This window comes from Papilio polytes, unplaced genomic scaffold (assembly GCF_000836215.1).
Source record: "Papilio polytes unplaced genomic scaffold, Ppol_1.0 DF821289.1, whole genome shotgun sequence".
NCBI lineage: Eukaryota > Metazoa > Arthropoda > Insecta > Lepidoptera > Papilionidae > Papilio > Papilio polytes.
Window position 1 is genome coordinate 43,666 of NW_013527915.1, and position 22,343 is coordinate 66,008.

The following is a 22,343-nucleotide window of genomic DNA, read 5'->3' on the forward strand; positions in this document are numbered from 1 at the left end:
AAAAAAATACGAAACTAAATTAATACTTTTTCTGTATAATCTTACTCTTACTAATATTATAAATGAGAAAGTTTAGATGGATGGATGGACGGATAGATGTTTGATAGAGTTTAGGTAAACGGCTGAACGGATTTTGATGAAATTTAGCATAGATTTAGTGGATAGTGGATTTTTAAAATTTCACGCGGACGGAGTTGCTGGTGAAAGCTAGTAACAAATAAATATAACGGATCTTTTAAAACCAAACTTGTGTTAGTTATAAATGAATTTATTCAGTATTCTGTAAAAAGACAATAATGTCTGCGTAGCTGTATTTTTATGACGTACAGACCGTAAATTGGGTTTAGAACAATATTAGAATTCTAGACTATTAGATATTACGTTTATCTCCATTTACTCAAAAACGAGTCAAGTAAAGAAAACTTATACGTTCATATTCGAAATAGATTACATCTAAAAAAGTATGAATGGTTACAAAAATATACTCAAATAATTCAAATTGTATTTACGTGTAAGCTTTCTTGTGATATGTTTTATTGCATATCGAAGTTCTTTGTGTTTGTACACTGTAAGTGTTTTTAGATTCGTTCCAAGATTTTTCTTTGAAAGAAAACAGAACCTTTTAGGGAATGTAACGACAATTTTCTTAATGGCTTTCTATTGTGTACATTGAAGGCATCAGACGGCAAGAGGACTTTGTTATTCTTTGCTTTTATTGCAACTTAAGAAATGTGTACAGTTTTATTATTACGAGCCAACTGTTATAATAATAACTTTTGGTGTTAGTCAACCGCTGACGGAAATTGTATTTGAAAGGAGCATTTGGCTGGACTGGGAACGGTTTGAAGTGTGCATCGGTCAGCCATAGGATATGCAATCGTGGATCTTTTGGCCCAACTCCAATTGTTGGTTGTGTAAATTCTAGTTTCAGATAACAACGTACTGTTACACAATCGTTTGAATTAAACATATGTTACTTGGTTTAGTTTGTTTGGGATTTATGCAAAAAATGCTTGCTGAATGCGCCAGATTTATGCCCGGTCATATTTCAAACAAGCGCGGTAGAGCTTTGAGTTTTGGAGATGTGAACTTTTAGGATAAAAAAAATGTTTGAATTGAATAATAGAATTTTAATTGAGTCGGCATCTTCGTTAGTCTCGACTTTTGGGATCGCTTACTATTTGTTGTAAATTGTATCTTTGTTACTATAGAAATATAAAGCAGTTATGTGGCTAAGAGAAAACAAACAAATGTTCTCAAAACCATAGATTCAGTGTACGTGTGTCGGCATACAGCGGTGTTAAAGTAGTTCTATTATAGAAATACGTCAAGCGAGGTTACTGGCGAATACTGTGGATGTAGACCAAATACATAGCCTTAATAACCAATTAACAAAACATCAAGAGACTTCTCGGCAACACAGTATAAGGATGGAAGAAATTGACAATAAACTGATGTCTTTAGAAACCAAATTAAACGCAGCGAGGAGAGTTATCCATGAAAATGTTGAAAAAGAAAGAACGTAAAAAATGTAAGCGATAATAAATTGTATATTTTCTGTAAATATAAATAAAGCTGATAATAACGATGGTACTAGTTTACATTTATTCATTAATTCATTATAATATAAATATCTTTAATGAAAAAATAATCTCTTTAAAAAGAAATGAAACCAAATTCCGCATAAAACTAAATCTCAGGCAATAAATATCACACGACATTTACTACAACTTTAGAAAGGAAATTGAATAAAATGTGAAAGTACTTACTTTGGGTTCTTTCCCGTAATCTGACCAGTAGGGTAGAATAAATCTTTCCCAAAGAAAACTGTTGTAAAATATTATTGCCGTTACTTCCAGAAAATGAAATAATACAACGCCCCACCTTATTTTCTTCGTTCTGAAAAGAAAATAATGTACAAATTAAAATCGAAGATTCTTTTATTAAGACGGAATTACATTTTTAGTTTTGTTTTTTGTAGCTAAAATTAATCTGAGGTCAGCATATAGGCTTTACAAGGTGCATAGGCTTTGATGACATGTTAATACACATACCTTGGATATTCATCTCTGTATACCAATGTAGGTGCAAATAGAAAGTATACATAATGCTTGAACGTGGGAAGTTTTACAAGATCGTCTTGACATCGCGGGGCGCAGGCGACGGCGGCCGCGTGAATTTTCATCGCAAATCTAAACTGAAAATTACAAATTGTAAAATTGTGATTGCGGATCGAATAATAAACTTAACAAGGATAACTACAGTTACACGAACATTAATAAGGGTAGTTTCGTTACATTACACCAATACTATACACATACATAAATGCGTGTACAAATACAAAACTACGATAATAAAATTATTTAAAGTCTATACCACAAGGAATAGTTTCTATTACTAACAGCTCTTAGATAAGATACAGATCCATTAAATAAACCCAGCTTTTTCTAACTTTATAAGAGAAATGTTTATAAAATTTTTGTTGAAAATTTTCTATTCCTCGCTACTTCCCTCTCTCAAGAGGATTACGGATAAAAGGAGTTAATGGAGGCGCTGAGAGCTTTAACAGTATTACAGAGGCATTGATTCTTGTGAATTGAATTGCATTTTTATGTTATATCGTAAAGGAAACAAGTATTGTAATCTGTATCTAATATTATTTGTTACATTTCATTTAACATTGATTTAAAAGAGATTTAAAAATTCAACACGTCTAATGTTCTAAGCCCATTACTGTAAGGTGAAATAAATGCAACAAAGTTTAATTATGTAAATGGTTACTCAAAATGATTTTTGGTATTTACTGTCTAGCTTTTAATCTTTGTTTTTTATATATGATCACATAATAGTGTAAAAACCTTGATAAAGTCATCACCAGCTAACTATAAGTCTCCACTAAGGAATTCGCAGCCTACCCTAAGTAAGGGGGCCTTAATCATCCTCGCTGGCCCACTGCGAGTTGGTGTTGATAAAGTATAAAAAAGAAACACATTTAAAAACAGTACACTGGTCATATTGATATAAAACAGATGTATGTAAATAATAAATGATATTTTCACGGTTCGTAGGTGCAAGGGTGCCCAGATTTCCCTAGCTCGGTAGCAGATGCTGAGGCTCCGCGTAATGGGGTACCGTCAGCGCAGCCGGTGCGTTATTTACTAGCAGTCTTGACAAGGGTCTAGCCTGATTTATGTTACATTTCACTTTCGACGTTGTACCGCCGCACGACCTATGAATCTTTATACGAGCATGCAATTAGACGCCACACATGAGCCCCTGTTAATATCGAGCTCGGGGTTTGGTGGTTAGATTCCTAGATTTCAGTTAGCTTAAATAAAAAAGTGCATAACAATAGACCTAACTACTATGATATAATTACAATTGCAACTAAAATTTAAATGCCTGTCTAAGCCCAGAATGTTGGACTACATTTGAACTGCTCTAAAAAGTGTCCGTACGAAGAGAAACTTGGACATTTTAAAGATTTTTGTTCAATTATGTCTTTTGCTGTATACAAAATGTTATAACCCGTGACATTGACATTATGTTGTTTTTCTTTTTATTGTTAATATATCGTCTGAACAATAAGAAAGTATTCCGAAATACGATACTAACATTCTTCAGAGTTGTGTAATTACTAATTTCGGTATTCGGTAGTTGTGCGAGCGCTTGTGGAAGTTCATGATAGCTGTTGCGAATTACTTCGACGTTAGACGTGAGCTCGAAGTTCGCTGGAGTTTCCCAAAATACAAAGACACGGAGGTACCTATCTTTACATATACTCGTGATGTACATCTAATTAACAAAACTTTGAAGTTAAGCTATGTGCTAATATTGTTTGATCCATTTTACTACAAAGTGAAGGAAACAACAAAATATTTCATTTAATACTTACGGCTTTAGACGTCTAAAGTTCGCGGTAGTTAATGGTCTACCGTTGATACAAATTCGTACAAAAATGTACATATTTATTAGATATCTCACAACAGATTTGAGCAGCATGGCTTGAATTACCTATAAATTTCTTCCCGTTATCTTATTAAAGTGGTCCCTTTATTTATACGTTGAAATATTAAAGCAGTAACACTTTACAGACTTAATAAAGGAATACATAAAAGCGGAGTAGTACAATATACATAGGATGTTATAAAATTACGGTTACTAGTAAATCTATAAACATAAAAAAGTTTTAAATTATTTTGTGCAACCTCTAAGAACACTCCTTAGAGATTTGACCCTTAGATAAAATTTTTCTTTCCTTAAATTTAATTTAGACATGGTGCATACAGGCTGTCATTTTATTTTCTTTTTTACTTACATAATAATATTAACTAGCTGTTATTTCGCGATCTCAGCGTGTAAACACGTAACATTGGTTTGGTTGTGGCGTACTAAACCGCAATCGTTAATTGCTTCGCTACAGATATCGGATTGCACCTCACATAGTTCGCTGTTAAATTGCTTCATTTGGGAGCTATTTAATTGCAAATTGTATTATACGACTAAGCTTGGTTTACCGTTTATTTAGGTTGGATATTTCGCTGATTACTCTATGATTACTAAGCGTAATATTTGATAATGTTTTAACATATTTATGTTACTTACCATTTCGCAAGTGACAGCAACAGAGGAGGCAAGGGCAAGATGCTTCTTCCCCAGATCCCAAGTGGGTATTGCTATCACCATCACCTCTAGGACGGCGACTCCAAGCATACCCATGATTGACCATATTTTCAGTGCAGCTGAAAAATAAAAATATTAATGTAAGTACTTAACATCAGCAAAAATCTTCATCATCAACATCTTCGTATACATATTCGCTTTCAAATAATACTTTAAGTAAAAAGCTTTAACTGTTATTTTTAATGTTTTGTTGACCGAATCTAGTAAAGTGATAAATTAAGCATCGCTTTACGAAACAAACGATACGAGAGAAGAGATAAACATTTCCGTCTATAACAAAGCCATTGATTTATTCCAAAGATTGAATGTAAGATTGGAAATGGCTTCCGATCTAGTACCATACTATTTCCTTACTAAATCCTCATCTTTAAAAAAAATACTGGTAAAGTATAAGTGAATTTTCCGATTTGTCAATCGGTTAAATCGAAAGTTTTGGTTGTCTTTGAATTGGTAAAAATTGTGATTCGAGAAGTCCGATTACAACTGACGATATTTGTAAACAATAGGTATTTTTTTATCATCTTACCTGGAAATTTGACTAAGAATTTTCTAGTTCCAGCGTATAATCTTAGCCCGGGATAGAACGCGAGTGCGATCGCAAGCTCCAACAACCAGATTTTAGCGCCTCGACGTATATCACCAAAGCCATATATCACTGACGTTGCTCCGATATTTATCCTACAATAAAAAAATCATTGTATTTTTGTACAGTTTTCGTCAGTACAAAGTCACCGTTTTAAGTAAAAGCAGTTGACAACAACAAATATTGATAAACGCAGTATAATTATGACTAGAAAAACATGACCTGATGTGACATAATTTATATCAGTTGTATAAAAACTTAATTTAAATAAACAATTCATTAATAACTACTATCTCAAACTTTAAATAAGGAATTAACATTTTTTTTTCATTTAAAGACTTTTCACAGTATGAAAATAAGAATTTTGTCAGATTGTTAAATGAATGTAGATAATAAACGATACGAATATTTCTTAATTATTAAAAATAAGATAATTTACTTGCTTTCCACGTTCAACGAAGTCGTATATCACGGTGTCGCAGAGCAGCACCACGAGAATCACCACAAATATATGGTATATAGCTCTTATATGAAGTGAGCCTTCTATAAGTACCGTTAGAGGCGAATCTCGATGCATAAATTCAGGAAGGCCCTTTTTTTCCTCATCTTGCTTCGTGATCCCATTTTGTGTTATTACATCTTGCTTGCGTCTTCGTAAATTAAATTTTTCACTTTCCGTCATGTTCTGAAAGTTTAATGTAAAATATGATTAAATTAATTAAAATCTTTGGATATCGAAATATACTTAAGACATTAAGTTACCAAGCATAAATTATAGATCTGTAATTAATTCTGGATTACGTTGTTTAAATAATTGAGTTCGAAAATTAATTTTATTTCTACTTTCACCCGCATTAGCTATTGCTTGAAACAGAAGAGGATAGTTCATCACAGGGTGCTAAATTAATAGTTACAAATTAACATTAAAATAACAAAAAATAAATATCCTTTTGTAATTAATAAATATTAACTCACTATGTAACGTGAAATAAAAGCAAGTCCACACAATACTAAAGTTGTTTTATAATAAAGTCGTTACTAAAATGTATAAATAATTATGTATTTCATCAGATTCGATACAACAACAGATAATTTATTACATTGTTTTCTATCTCACTAACCTTTCACATGCAGCAATAACCCAAATACTAAATTGATAAATTACGTACTCTTCGATATATGAAATCACTAAAACTTAACACAAAACACTAGTGGAAACATTTATTAAGTTTTTATTTTCCTATGATAAGCCACTTTTGATCAAAACAACTGCACTATTTAACCCAATTAGTTATGAATGTGGGTATTAAAATAAATGATAGTTGTATACTGTTACGTCAAAATGGTGTCAAAGAGCAGACGATTATTATAATGACACTTGTTTACTGCAACGAATGTATTTTATATTTAATATTCATTACTGCTAACTTCACTAGTGGACTCCCTTATCGAAGGGTGACGACGCGATTGTAACAAGCAATCAGTCGCACCAGCTGTTCAACGAGTTTCGGTTATGTTTTCTTTGATAAATTTTAGTATCAATTGCTCAAAATGTATTAATTAAAATCACCTGTATGCAATCACTATCGTAATATATTTTTTTATCTCTATAACTATCAAGTCTGATTGAATTTATTTGCAGCAACTGATAAAAAAACTGAATAGAATTTATTAAAAATACCCGTGTTATCTTAGATAATATAATAATTTAAGTTGATGTAAAGTGTATTAAAAAGGTTTATTAAAAAAAATATATAAATGAATATAAAACACAGTAAGAAATTTTTTAATGGTTCATTGTGAGCGGTCTTCGTCGTCATAATATAACATGTTGAATTTAAGTTAAAAATTAAAATACCTTCCGTGTGATTTTAAAATGATGTCATTTTTTGTCCTATTAAATAAAGAAAAAAATAACTTCATAGTGTGATGTTTATAATTTACTAGCTTTTTCCCGCGTCTCCGTCAGCGCTTACTTTAAAAAAAACACAAAGGTAAGTAGGCCGTGTACACTTCCAGACTATGTTCTACATGTTGTTTTGTTGTTACAGAGATTCCTTCCAACAAACATTCATCCATACTTTGCGCTCAATAACTGGACTGGCATACAACCGGCATCGGGGCTCGACGGGCGTTTCAATTTTAGTATTCAGTTGAGATTGATGAAACAAATACAGTTACTGCGTACGTAATAAAAGTGTCAGATTTATTGCCGATACGATTTTATGACATCTTTATGTCTGTTTATCATAGTATATTATATCCCGTAAAGCCGGTCGTAGCGACAATATTGTCTACATTTTCTTTAGAACTATGGCACACTTTATGACACGTAATAAAATTCTTTCATATTACCTTTCCTCCACCGATTGCGCTTGATTGTGAAAATAAATACAATTATTGTATACTACTAACTATGGTTCCTGAAATATCGAATGAGAAAAGCGAATAAACTAGGTATCAAAGAGCGCGACCGCGTGACCTTTGGCATTAACCCTTAGCGGATATTTCCACTAGGCGACTAGGCGCGCGACTTTGGGTCTGCATGGATGTAATTTTGTACAGAGGTTGCGGTCAAAATATAGAGTAGGCGACTCCCCATAGTGTGCCTGCCTACGCGAATTTCAGATTGTTAAAGTAGTCGTCGACAGATGTAACAATTGCTGCTAACCGCTTAGTAGAAATAGGCATTTTGTTGTGAGAGCTTTGTTGAATTTCCGACTAAACACTTCTGCGATGGCTATATACAGTTTAAGGGTCCTGCGAGAAACGGCATTCAACATAAAAACTTATTTTTACTTTTCATTTAATTGAAATGTATTTACACTTATTACACACTTATTAATAACTAGCGAAAGAAACGCTAAATTGCTGTATATGGCAAAGAAAGAAATAAATTTTACAAAAATTCCTGCTTTCATATTATCAATTTGTAACTCTTTGTGACATACCGGGTTCAGTGAAACAAAAAACGATTTATCTCAAACAGAAAGGTCATAGACCTCATCATTCATCTCGATAGATTTATATCCATTTTTGTAACAGATTGCAGGTTAAATATAGCATCAATTTCATTTCAGATTATCAATATATTGGAAGGTAGAGTGCGCTGGGATATTTGATTGATACGCACCTGTGGGAGGACATGTTCGCTTTTGATGGAAAATAATTACAATAAATACCTCAATTTCAATAAAAAGGTACGATTTTCAATTGTATTTTCAAGAGTGTTATGATAGAAACGAATACTTTAGTTTATTTGCGTTACAATATTTTTTTAGAGAAAGAGAGAGAGTTTTTAAGTTAGTTTTTAATATTCAATTACGCTCCATTTATCCATGTTGAGGTTGAAATCGCGGTGTTTGAAAAACTTCCACGTCTACTTCTAAAATTCTAGTATTCTGTGTAGTCATAGAGGAAAGCGAAATGTGAAAAACGTATAATTTAACGCTAAAGCTGTAGTGGAGCGGATGGAGGAATATTTACCTGCAGTTTTACTTTGCAATAAGGCTGGGAAAGGCGCTACGGGAGGTATAAACAGTGAAAGCATAAAATGTTTATGGGCCTTTATTATTCTTGCGTCGCCGCCTGTGACTCTAGTTAAGGACGTACCTCACTACGCTCATATGTCCATCGTTAACACACTAAATGGATATTGTATGGATACATAACATTGTTATCGTCATGGATTTCTTTATTCATAACGTTTTTATACCAACCACAGTGAGTTTTGCGTAATGTGACATGTTTGATTGTCTCCGAAATGGAATAAAGGTAATTTTATTTATTTTATTGAGTTGTATTCCTGCCATTTTAGAGACAAATAACAAGGTTAATTTATACATATGAAATATATGAGGGACAGATTATTGTTATTGAGTTTTATGCTCTGCGATAACATTCAGATTTCAGTTAGGTCATTGGTTTGAATTTAAATGAAGTACAGTACTATGTCACGTTTAGGAGTTTATATTTCCACTTGCAGACTTTGATGCCATTTTCATTCTTGAGTAAAGCTACCTAAGTATCTGCAACTTAATTCACTTTCGTTCCAATATACTTAGATACTTAAAATATAGACTATAAAATGTTGAATGCATGTAATATATTAAAGATGTGAATTTGGCTTGTTTGTTGATACCGGCTGCAGTTGAATACAGTATCAATTTGTTCCGTGTTCGGAATACTAAACATCAAACAGATGAAATGCTACTGACCTATTTGTGCTTGCTCTTGCTCGCTATCATGAAGCGACTTCATACAGTATACACAACACTTTGTGAATAAATAAACAACATTTCACGACCTGATACCGAATACAGGGTACACGGATTTAAACAGGAGCAGTCAAAGAATTTAATTCGCTTCCCATTTACTCTGTAATATACAACCTGTCACCATACCGGTTATAATTAAGGAAGTCTGTAAGTTACTATGACAAGATTTCGACCCAATTGCATCGAGAGAGTAAAATTCGCCAAAAATGAGTAGGAACTACTCCAGAAATGTACATGTTTGGAAACTTGTTAAATGACAAGACGTAGTTTGTTAACTATTGTTTATTAAGAAGTGTCAAAGTTAATGCATTGCGCTTGCGCTTCACATGTCAATTTTGGTCACCATCATCATTTAATTGGGAACTTAATTTAACCTTTTGTTTATAGAGTTAACGGCGCGGAGTAACTTTGGTGCAGACTCCGGTCAGGCATTTGAGCGGCTCGCGGCAGACAGCCGAGGGCGTCTCTCCCAGCTCCTTGCTGTAAGTTTTGCATGCAGCGCCCTCACCTGAAATTATACAAACCAGTTTTTATTTTTTTTTCATAGTTAAAACAAGTTATGAAGATGTAATGCACTGCTTACTTTTGGATACGTTTTATTTTATCCAAAGGATATATTTTTCAAATACTTAACTTAAAATATACAAAGTATTGTAGCTGTAGCTCGTGACTTCGTCCACGTAAAATTAAAAGAACACTATGAAATAACGTAGCTTTTTAATAGTAAAAGAATTTTTGAAATCGACAAAGTAGTGTTTGAGTTGTTACAATACATTCAAAAATACAAATCTTTACTCTTTATAATTTTAGTACAGATGTCATTTGCAAGCGAAATTCTGTTTTAAAATGACAACGTAAGTTTTATTGTATTTAAATAAACTACTTCAGAATGTTCAAACATTATAAACTTTAAGTATACTTAATATGGTCAATGTCTTGGAAACGTTCACGATCCGATAACCCTTAACAGCAAGATTATTATTTGCATAAACTGCATAAACAGTTTAACTTAATTAGTTTACGAATAAATATTTAAGTTAATTAAAAACTTTCAAGACACTGTTTGTGGTTTTCTTGATAGTTAAAGCAGCAAAATTTTACATTCATTATAGCAAACCATATTAACTTTGAATGGGATGGGTATGAATGCGAGGGTGGGTTGAACTCGGAATCGTTAAGTAGCTATCCTAAGTAACCAGCTAACGACTGTAGATGTGGGAGTTAATTTCTTACTCTCTAATAAATAGGAAAGATTTGATGGATGTATGTATCGTAATTGCAAAAATGCTGAACGGATCTAGATGAAACTTAGAATAGAGAATACACGCAAACAAAATTACGGGCTACAGGCAGTTTTAAATTAAAAGTAAACGTACCTAGTAGAGTGACGCAAGCGGGACAACACGCGCACTTGCCAGCGTGGTTAGGGCGGTAGAGGGAGGGCGAGCGGCAGCTGGTGGGCGCCACACGGGTCGTGCAAGGATGCTGTTTGCAGTAGTTGGTCCCACACACCAGGTCACCATACGCCAGCGCCAACACGCATGCCAACACAGCCAGAACTAACGTAGCCTTCATACTGGAAATTAATGCATTTATTACCCGAATTGGTCGTCAAATGTTCATTTAATTTTTTTTTATTACGACATAGTCCACGCAACCTTTACGCATGTACATCTTTGAAGTAATCGATTATGATAGACCTTTAAAAATATTATTAAATCTTAATATAGCGATTGAGTTATATGGACGTGTAAGAGAAGACGAAAAAAATATGATGCATGCTAAAGTATTAAAGATTTATTGAGAATTTTATGTTCTAAAAAGATATATTTGGGTATTTGGAAAAGACAAACGATGATAGAATAAGACGAAGAATGTTTTTGTTGTAAAAGTGAATGACAGTATCGTCAGGGGACGTCGTAGCGAAGCGGATGTCGGTGGAATTTATGAGTACACGACATTCTACTTTATATGGATTTATGGTGCTGTGGAGTAAAAAATATATTGGAGTGTTAACGTAAATTCATTATTTAAGAATTGTACACAGAGAGAATACAATATGAAGTTAAATTGGTTAATTTTAGATAATTCTTTATCAAATATTAATATCGTAGCAATTCGAGTATAAATCCTTAATCATATCAACTAATTACAAATTGAATTATCTATGAAGAACAAAGGTTCTATTCAGTTAAAATAAAACAGTATATCTAATACAATAATCTTACAATGCAATTAGAAATTTAATAATCGTAAATTTCTATTTCGTATTAAATTCTATATCTCGAATAGATAATATTAACAAGAGAATTGGAAATCCCTACACGGATCAAGTGAACGGAAAACAAGCAATAATATGTCTTGTGCCGACATCGAGAACGTTCGACAACAATTGTATAACGAAACAGCCGATTTTGATCCACCAACAAGAAGAATAAACATTTTATTGGTTCGATTTTCTTGAAGAAGCATGCAAATAAACCGTGATGTCAAAAATCTTATTTTATGGAATTTAAGTATAGTGAATGCAATGATAAATATGATGATTATAAAGTGCGTGAACTAAGTTTATTATTTTTAATATTACATTTTTACTCACTTGATTTGTTTGTCTTGGTCGTACTGAGTATGTGGTGGAAGGTAGAATGTTGGAGGAAAGCATTGTCAAGGCAATATATGAATATGTACAGATAACCCCTAGCCCCGCTGCATGTTTACCTTATTCGATGCTGTCGTGATCTCGAACGTTGCTATTATCTTATTAAATTGTTATTACTTCGCGGAACTTGTTTAAATTTTAACACTAACTCTTAAAGGCGCGCTCTATGCAGAACTAGACTTTTAGTTTCTTTATGTTGATTTAACTTATCGTTCCCTTCTACATCTTTATTTAGAAGTAGATATCTACAGTGTTGTGATGATGGTTACAGTCCATGCGGTCCACTATTTAAGTCTTATGTTATTAAAAAAGTTACTAGTAATAGAATTTACATAATTTTAAAGTTTAATTTACGTTACTAACAATTTTTTGTCTTTGTAGAATTAAAACAGTAGGCTTATTTAGTTTATTTTTCGTTCAAATAGAAATATTGAAAAAGAAGCTTCCTTTTGTACCTTTTTTAAATTAATAATACTTGAATAAATAACAAGAGTTTAGGGTGAAATTGGACCCAATCTTTCGGTGCTGTAATATTTGCCGTAATTTGGAAATAGGGTCCGAAGGGGAGGGTCAGGTAAATTTGAAGCTATGGGATACAAATGGAAATAGAAAAAGGTTTTACTTTTCTTTCTCAAATCACCATTAATTAAAAAGAAAAAAAAATCGATTAAAATGAATTAGAGCTTTTTATGCTGAGTTTCTGAAATTTCCATTTCTTTTATCGTTACCTAGTTATTCATTTCAGCTTGACCTAAGTTTCAATGGAGTTAAACTCAAGTTTCGTAGTTCCGAAACGCATTTCATGAAGTAATCTAACCAAAAACACTAAGGAATGGTTAAATGTAGCTGGGAAACCGACCATTAATAATTCATTGAAATGGATAGTATTTGTATTAATTTTGTCTCAATATTGGAATGAATACGAATTACTTATAAAATGTATCTTTCTTTAAAACAGTTATATTTTCTTTGACGGATAATTAAAAAATAAAGAATTGAGATAAAATCAAAAAATTGTCGAGTTGATTAAAAATAAGTTAATACCAGTGGCATTATCTAAACAAATTGCTAGCATTAAAAGTATAAGAAATAATTCCCGTATCTTTGTGTCCCGAGCTATTCATTTATCACTACAACGGACATTGTTCTCAGTAATTAACTATTATCATTTCATAGAATTGTGTGCATGCTCGGAATTTGTTATTATATGAGTACATTTCTTACTTTCCTCCAGTAAATGTTTTTACTTTTGTAAATCCCCTTCAATAATAAACTATTGTACAATATTTATCTCAGTTACACATTTTTAGTTATTTAATATTTTAACTGTGCAATGGTTATTTAAGCTTATAAATGTAAAATTAAGAAATTTCCTTACTTTATAAGCTTTAACAAACTTTTGTTTAAAATTTGCTTTCGTAGTTTGACCGTTGGAAAGTAAGAACTATTTAAAATTATGTTACTTTCTAACGTATTTATAAAATAGTCAGTAATTTTACAGAACAAACTAATAAAGTCAAGTATCGTTTTTACATTACAGATACTTTAAAAAAATAAGTGTTTCCTGTTGGGCCGATCGTCCTTTCAATCGATCGGCCCGATGGGAAATAAAATTTTCCAAGTTTTGTTTTGTTTTCTTTTAAAAGATTAGGTACATAGAGTAGGGTCGCCACAGACAAACATAATAAATATTCTATCAAATGAATGTTCGACACGCTTTCTCGCTTAGTGATGATACAAAAAGTTTAAATTAAGTTAAAGATACACACTGAATGTTCTTGAGAGTGTGTAGATTTGTTCAGGGTCTTATTATCGAGGCAAAATAATGTATGTTTAGGAACTCGAATGTTGCTCTCGCCTCCGATGCGGGGCAATGAATATTGAAATACTTTGTGTGATTTTGAATGTTCAACTTTCTGATTGGTTTTCAAGTTTGAGGAAAATTTCCAATTTAGATTCGTATCAGGAATACAGTTAGTTTAAGCATTATTGGTGTTGGAAACATAATTAACATATTAATTGAAACAACAAAATGCTTTCTATCAGCTCTCCTTTATGGTAGTTTCACACGAAGGCGGAACAATGAGACACAATAGCAAGCATTGCTTTACTAACAAACATGCATTAATAGTTGCAACTGATAGTCAACGTCCAGTGTTATTGGTCTTATTTTTCAGCTAGTATTAAATATGCATAATTACAATAGACATAAATATTTGAAATAAATAATGGTCTTAATTTGTACTACTCATATATCCAAATTTCGCAAGCTTAAACAAGTGGAAACAAGCATCTATTTATCACGGAGTCTGTTAATGGGTGGCGAAGTCAAACATTCATCTTCATTTGAATGCACTACGCGGTCGGAAACAGTAGTGGTTTTTCAGCGTTTTTGCATCTGTCTAAAAACTCCCATGTTCAACGCCATTTTTTTTAATGAACTGCCTAAGTTTTTGTTTTAAATTTATAATTCAATACAAAAACTATACTATAGAATCCTATATGGTTCGCTAGGGTTTTATGACAGTTGTTGGCTTTATATTATTTACCTAAATTACAATCCATCAACTCACCGCAGAATATGTTTTAAATATTAATTCATGTTATTCTGACATGAATAATACAATTGTTAGCAGAGTTAAATATAATTTATGGTAGAAATTATTAAGAAAGACGAACGTGCATAATAATTATAACCGTTTGTGCTGCATGCACACGTTTCAAGCTTAATAGCGTCACCTAGAATGAGGTAATATTTATTACTGCTATGTAAACCTCCGTCTTGAAATCATATAAATTATCAAACATTATAAGATTTTATTAATATTTTCAAATTATCTTTGACATGAATTTAAAGATGTTTTTCAAATCAAATTTATTAATATTTAATTGTAATAATATTTTAATAATCAATAATTCTATATAATGTTGAAGTGGCAGAAAACTGTAACAAATCATACATAAAATACACATCCAGTGTAATTATTACAATTATTATTTAATATTTATCGAAATATTTTTTTCGGCTGCACCACGAGTCTTGTTTAAATGTGATAAGATTAAAGTCGTATCAAACTGAAGTGTCACTGACCTCATAATAATTATCGTTATTATCTGTTGCACTGTTATATGCCTATTTTGAAATATCATTGATTTTAAGAGATATGCGTGAATTTTTAATGAATAAGGCAAAATGCCTTAAAGTCGCTACTCATTTACATAAAAAATAAACTTTTATAAAAGTAGGAGAGGAGAGATACGAAGAGAAAAATGTTTTAATCCCATTTACCTCAATGTTCTGTAGACACGCGATAGCAATAAAACATCATACGCCTTTCTCTTATGATGCCCTAGTACTTAGGGAGCCACGCAATCTCTATGGTATCTGAAACTTGGTCAAGAATAGATTAGAAAATACTTTTTAAAATTGGTATTACTATATATAAAGTCTATTAAAAAAGTATACTTACATGTATACCTTTCGGACATAACCTAGAGTAAATAGATTAACAGGTATAATAAATTGAAATTTCATTATTTTTTTAAAAGCTTTCGTGTCAAGATTTAACTTGAAGGCAAAGTTCATAAGCAAGCGAAGGTTTTAAAAATATCGTAAAGAAAGTTTTCTGCTCCTTGGTTGAAATATGTCAAGTTTGTTTATCGGCTTTGCTGTACGCGACAGGTTAATGATATTTAAAAGGAGCTCTAAAACAAATTTCCTATTTACGCTATTTTCTAACTTCGTGAAACTTTATGAAGTTCGTAGTAATTTGCCTTAAGTTGACTTAATAAATGCTGGAACAATTACAGCTTATTTGATTTCTTTTTCTTAAAGGCCACCATCGTATTCAATCTTCTGTCACTGTAGATTTAATTAACTTAAAAAACCGTTATTAAGAAATAGCGTTTGATACATAATGTATGTTATTCGTTAATTAATCTAAACTTTATCTATACTGTATTATAAAGAGAAAAGATTTATATTTTTGTTATTGAAATGACTCCAAAACTACTAAGCCGATTTAAAAATTCTTTTACCATTAAAAAGCTAAATTACGCGTGTACGAAGCCATGAGATTAACTAGTTAAGGCTAGTTGAACTAAAAAATTAATAAGAGTTAGTTGCATCGAATCATTTATAATTACTATTATTTATATTTACAATTTTAAAATGTAAATTGTTTAAAATATTCATTATACAAAATGCAAGTGTAGGAGATATCGTGAGACAATACGGCTGGTGTCACTGACATCGCTTAGCAGAAGGTGCTGCTATTGTGAACAAGTTCGCGTTATATTAAAAGAAAAAAGGAACCTTCCTTTGTAATCTCTATTATTTTATCCTCTTAACAATAGGTGCGTGGCACCGACGGGAAGGGCTTTGTGAAAAGCTTAAAGGAAAAAATTCTTTAGTGGTTCCACCAGTTGTTTGGAAGGGTCGCTTGATAGTGCATAATTAATTTTAATTTCGTAGATTACGTTCATGAATAGAGCAGAAGGTACCCGGCTTTATATATCACCAATCATTTATTTTGTACATTTCTTTTAACAAAGAAGAGAAAACACGTATATATTTTTTATTATATGGCTACTCTGAATATTGGCATGGTTTATCTTGTACTAGCTTACGAACATCATGGAAATTGAAAATATAGCCTATGTTGTTCAACGAAAACGTAGCTTTTTAATGGTGAAACATTTTCCAGATCGGTCCAGTAATTTTTGTGTTATTTCAATGCATACAAAAATACTTATCTTTCCTCTTTGTAATACTGAGTTTAGATTTTTTCCTTATAAAATAAATAATATTTAAGAATAGAATAAATAAATAATTGCAATAAGTGGATTCAATAGTTTCTAATTAGAATAGTATATGTTCTACCAATTTAATCTTTTTCCACAAACTTTTTTTATCCTCCACGACGCTATTAAATTTACCTCGATTATTTAAAGTGAGTTTTGTAGTGATTATGACTATAACATAAGCAGAAAAATACGTGACGTTACACAAACATGTACCAATAACGCTTCAAAGTAGTGTGCATGTAGACAGTTAATTAAGACCGATCTGTGCAAATATTGACGGTACGTGTTATAGTCAATTAGGTCGAGTGCGTTCGTACCGCAACCCTGAGTGATGTTTTATCGTAATTTAATGAGCTGAAAAGTCGTGGTTTGTTAAATTATGAATATGAAATACTTCCATTAAGCGTGGTGGAACGCTTCGAATATCAATGAATACGTTTCAGAGATAAAGGAAGGAAACCCAACTTTTCCTTCTCATCCTTTTGCTATAAGAAAAAAAAGGAGACGCAAAAGAAGGGGAAATATCCTGTTTATGTGCGTCTTTTCCGTCGACGAAGGGTAGGCAACGCATCCGCTATTGCGAATGTCTATGGACAGCGGTGGCTTTGCCAGTTCGGCGGATTCAGGTGGCTTGCTCGTTTACCACCTCATGATTTAAAAAAAAGATCGACCAAATGATTGAATTTCAAAAATCACAGATATTCAAGTGCAGAAATATCGGGTTGGTGATTGCATATAGTGGCAGGTATGATTACTACTTTTTAATTCTAAGTTAAATGAGGGATATAACTTTTTGAACTATCGTGCTCGTGCTAACTTTATCTGTCGAGATATGAGAAAATAACATTTTAGGGCCTGCCCCACCACTGGCTAATAAAGGCTCAAATAGCTTAATCGCCGACACTGTCAGACATGGACCAAAAACCGATATTTCCATCATATATTTTACACGTTAGATTGTTATCTGACAATTTATAATTTGGTGGGACAGGCCCTTAATCTTTTAATTTGATTAGGTTTATATACTTTCAACAGCGTGCGCTCATTGTAAAGATAAGATTATAAATTTATTAACTCAGTATATTCAGAATATCTACACCATAACTGCGCTAACTGCAGTTGCTAGTTTGTATCTAAACGTAACTACGAGTGTAGCGGTTAGCTGTAATATTTTATCAGTTTTGTAAAGTTTCATATAATTTAGTATAAAACTTGTTCTACTTAATACCGCAGCAAAGAACCTTACATCATTTCAAATTTATATTTTTACTAGCTGTTCCCGTGCGACTTCATCCGAATAAAATCATGAAAATTTTATTTAATTGTTTACATGTGCCAAATTATCAATTACAAATGTCAAAATGACATGACGATGACAAACCATGGCAACCTTGCTTCCTTGATTTTGGCAGCAACTTTGGTCTCTTTCCCACATTAGGGTTTTTATTCAAAATTTGCACCCCCTAAGTTTAATGGCGTGATAATATATAGCCTAAAGCGTGACGTAAGTGTTAGGCTTTTTATTAAAGGATATATTTAAAAATATTCTGTAATTGCTGACATCTTAGGCAACAAAGAAGTGTGTCTTTACGGTTTATTATATTAATAGTATAGATGAATAAAGTGGTTTGCAGAAGTAAATTCAAATATGACTTGACAATTTTTCGAACTTGATACTCGACGGTGTTAAACAAGCAAATTCTCATTAATTATCTGAGGGCTTTCCTAAGGATATATCATTATCTTAAAGGTGATATAATCGAAACGAAGGAAATATTGATGTCGGCGTTACGCCAGGTAAAGGGCGTCGCCTATTCATCTACAGGATAATGCTTAGATATTACCCGTGACTTCGTTTATGCGGAATTAAAAAAAGTAGTAAAAAGTTTAACCTATGTCACTTAATAATAATGTAACTTTCTAATCATGGAAGAATTTTTGATATAAACCCAGTAGTTTTTGAGTTTAACAATTAGGTACCAAAATACAAGCCTTTCTTTTTTAATATATCAGTATAGATACATCTAAAGTATGCCTTATTACAAGAAGGCACTATTTATTGTAAGATATAACCTTACTAATATTATAGATGTGAAAGTTTAGATGGATGGATGTTTGTTAGAGTTTGTAGCCTAACACTTGAACGGATTTCGATGAAATTTGGCATAGATGCAAGAGATAGTCTGGAATACCACATAGGCTTTTATTATTTAATTTCCACGCGGACGGATTCGCGGGCCAGAGCTAGTCAGGGTATATTCTGTTTAACCTAATGCAATTTTTAGTAACTTTTTAAGAGTCGCGTCATATGTTTTGGCAATCGTAACATTAAAGAGCAATCGTATATTACTTAAGGTAAAGAAATAAAGTATAATTATAGAACGGGCGTCTGTAACGAGGCCAATTTAAGCGTTAAAAGCTTCATTTCTCAAGAGACATAATTTATGTGTGCTATTCGAACTCTCTTTCCTTGAGCGCAATTAAGAGTAGCGTGGATTAATTGGGTTAAGTAAAGCCACAGAGCATCTGCGGTAACTTAATGCGATACTCTAGGTGTGCACGCTCTATCAGCCAACACGGACATAAGCACTATGTATTTTATACAATAAAGAATTTTCATAGAATAGAGCCTTGTAAAATTTATTGTTAAACACCTTTTGTCTTAATAACATTTGTTTAAGAATATTTATGGCTACAAGAATAGTGAAAGATGAAAGAAAGTAAGGATAGATTGTGTAATAGAAATTACTTCTAAGAACCGATTTGATTACAGATAAATGTACATGATACATGATTTAGTAAGAGTAAAAAGTAGTATATAGTGGTTAAAATGAAATTTAACCCGTCATATTTTATACTAAAATAATGCTTCAATTTTATGTTCGATTTCAAATTCGTATCGTTACAGTGTTAAAGTGCCTGAGCATAATTTATTCTTAAAGTTCGGTAGACTTTGTTAGAGAGAAAATCTTCAGACGGTCGTTTGTATTTGCTAAGGCAGTTTATCCTTGTTGCTGTTAAAGACATGTTTATATAAAAAGTGAAATAAGCTTTGCGTAGAGGATTTAGATTTGACATTTTAAAAAAAACTAATTATATTCGTAATATGAAAGAAAGTTTTTACGATATGTACAAAGTTAAAAGTAGAAGTATAGAAAATAAATTTTCTTAATGTGACTACATCGCAGAATTTATTCATGGCAATTTTTTGTAGCGTTAGCAAGTGATATCTTACATCATACCTGTGTCATTCTGTGTATCACTTCGGGGAGTTCACAAATGAGACGTATTCCCTGTTTAATTCATGTAAATTTAAATTTCGGTAACATTACCTCAGATTTTAAGAAATAGAAAAAACAAAACAATAAACATAGAAATATATTTTGTATTGAAATTAATGTTATCTAATTCTAAGAGTTTGTTGTCAACTATGGTGTCTTTATCTTGTAGAGCACAAATACGACTTCGTTCAGAACATATTGTAAATAGCACTACCACTTCCAGAATATAAAATCTTTTTCTGCATAGATTTTTTGAAAATATTCTAATCACAGCATACCTTTAGTCACTATGCTCTTGAAGTTACACTTTATTATTCATACAAGATACTGTAAAGAAAAAGTTATTATTTTCGACCACATATTGAACATTAAAATAAAATGCTGAACACGAAGTTTGTAAACACAGAGCATTGTGGAACGGTAATGACGTCACGAACGAGTCCCTACTCTCCCTGTTACTGCAGTCATTTTTAGCTACAACTTGCTCGAGGTTCACTTAACAATAGCAATTTCAACTCGACTTTCGATATTCTTTTATGCAGGTTATAAAAATCTTACCCATATATTACTGTAGTTGTATATTGAAAATGTTTTGTGAAATAATTTGTATAAAAGTTTAAATTTGCTTTCTTGTCTATTCTTGTTCGTTATCGTATGATTCTATGAATCTAATTCTCTTATCACCTCTTTTCTCAATTAACTTTTCGATCAATGCAATGAAAATATTTGTAACGTAATATTAAACATTTTAATATTATTATATCCTCATATTATCAAGCAGCACTGAAAAGAAAGACAAACCATCCAAAAAATCCTTCATATTTTTAAAATTTTTCATTTTCATTCCTTTGAAAATTCGATGGAATTCAAATACTTCCAGATGACGTGTGAATATGTTTCACAAATATTAGAATTTTTAACTGGAAATGTATGCGCTATCAAAGCGGAAATATTCTCGTGTATTTCTGTTACTCGTTTTCGAATCGCTGTACGTGGGTACCAGGGTAACATAAATATTAAGTTTTACACTCGACTACTTCTGCACAAACAAGAGTTTGAATTTATCGCCTCGAATACTTGTTGCAGCATATAATGGCTACAGTGGTCCGAATGTATTTTTTATAAAATGTTTTCCATTCATTAAACCCTGGTAACTATTGTTATTAAAAAATCTTAATCCTATATGACTGTAATCGACAGTTTTTTTTTAAATTTGATTTCGTATTTTTTTGTTACTAATATGTTTATGTTACTAATAATAAATTAATTATTTAAAAAGAATGTCAGAATAAAAGGCATCAAAAAGTGAAATTCTAAAAAAACAGTTATTTGAATTTCAACCTCTGAGAGGTTTAATTTCTTTCTAAATTTAGACTGAAATTTAGTCACGTCACTTACGTTAATGAAGGTTCTGAAAAATAAATTGCGTCTTCTCTGAAATGACTCGAAGCATTGCTCCATGTATAAATGTCACTGCCTCCCTTAGTTTGATACAAAATCTCTACAGAATGATAAATACTTGAAGTAGTTTGAAAACGATTAACAGAGCATTGATTTTTTTTTACTAAATTTAACTGTGTGCGTTTGTGTCCTCCATTTTCACTTTTATGTGAAAAATCTATCTGGTTTAGTAAGTAACTATATCAATGAATTCATTATTCGTAATAAAATAGTACGAACAAGAACGTATCGTACGTAAATAAATAAAGTAATAAATCATAAGACAATGTCTCACACCGAGTTTATGTTTCGATACGATCTCAAAAAGTTATTGAGTCAAATCTTTATAGGCTATTATTGTAGCTGTAAGAAATTAGGATTCCCTTACTTTGGAAGCAATTATAAAGATTTATAGCTACATTAATGTTTACTTTATGCTGGTCATCTTTCTATGCACAAAATATTATCTATATCTCTAGACTCGTTTGACAAAATCGAATCAAAATCAACAATTTACTTTATCAAAAAAATAATTGTTAAAATAAATTGAGAAATAGGATATGGAATTATCAAGAGAAATATTGCTACAATATTGTCATAATTTTCTTTTTTGT

The 22,343-nt window shown here is 31.8% G+C and overlaps 2 protein-coding genes across 2 annotated transcripts in view; both read right to left on the bottom strand.

The window, feature by feature from the left end:
* The window catches only part of LOC106109072 (sterol O-acyltransferase 2), a 9,261-nt gene extending 2,543 nt beyond the window's left edge, over positions 1-6,718 (bottom strand). The window contains exons 1-6 of the mRNA XM_013290472.1: positions 6,388-6,718; positions 5,710-5,951; positions 5,210-5,361; positions 4,606-4,742; positions 2,055-2,197; positions 1,770-1,899 (exon numbers count right to left, since the gene is read on the bottom strand). Coding sequence (XP_013145926.1) covers positions 1,770-1,899; positions 2,055-2,197; positions 4,606-4,742; positions 5,210-5,361; positions 5,710-5,948 — 801 coding nt within the window. The 5' untranslated portion in view covers positions 5,949-5,951; positions 6,388-6,718. The remainder of the gene's footprint in view (positions 1-1,769; positions 1,900-2,054; positions 2,198-4,605; positions 4,743-5,209; positions 5,362-5,709; positions 5,952-6,387) is intronic.
* A 3,092-nt stretch (positions 6,719-9,810) lies between these two features.
* On the bottom strand, positions 9,811-12,251 carry LOC106109240 (fungal protease inhibitor-1-like). The gene is made up of 3 exons (XM_013290654.1): positions 12,143-12,251; positions 10,920-11,119; positions 9,811-10,051 (listed from the first exon to the last, which is right to left on the bottom strand). Exons 2-3 carry the CDS (start codon positions 11,116-11,118, stop codon positions 9,933-9,935), a joined length of 318 nt encoding a protein of 105 aa, XP_013146108.1. The 5' UTR covers position 11,119; positions 12,143-12,251; the 3' UTR covers positions 9,811-9,932.
* Between the last annotated feature and the right edge of the window lie 10,092 nt (positions 12,252-22,343).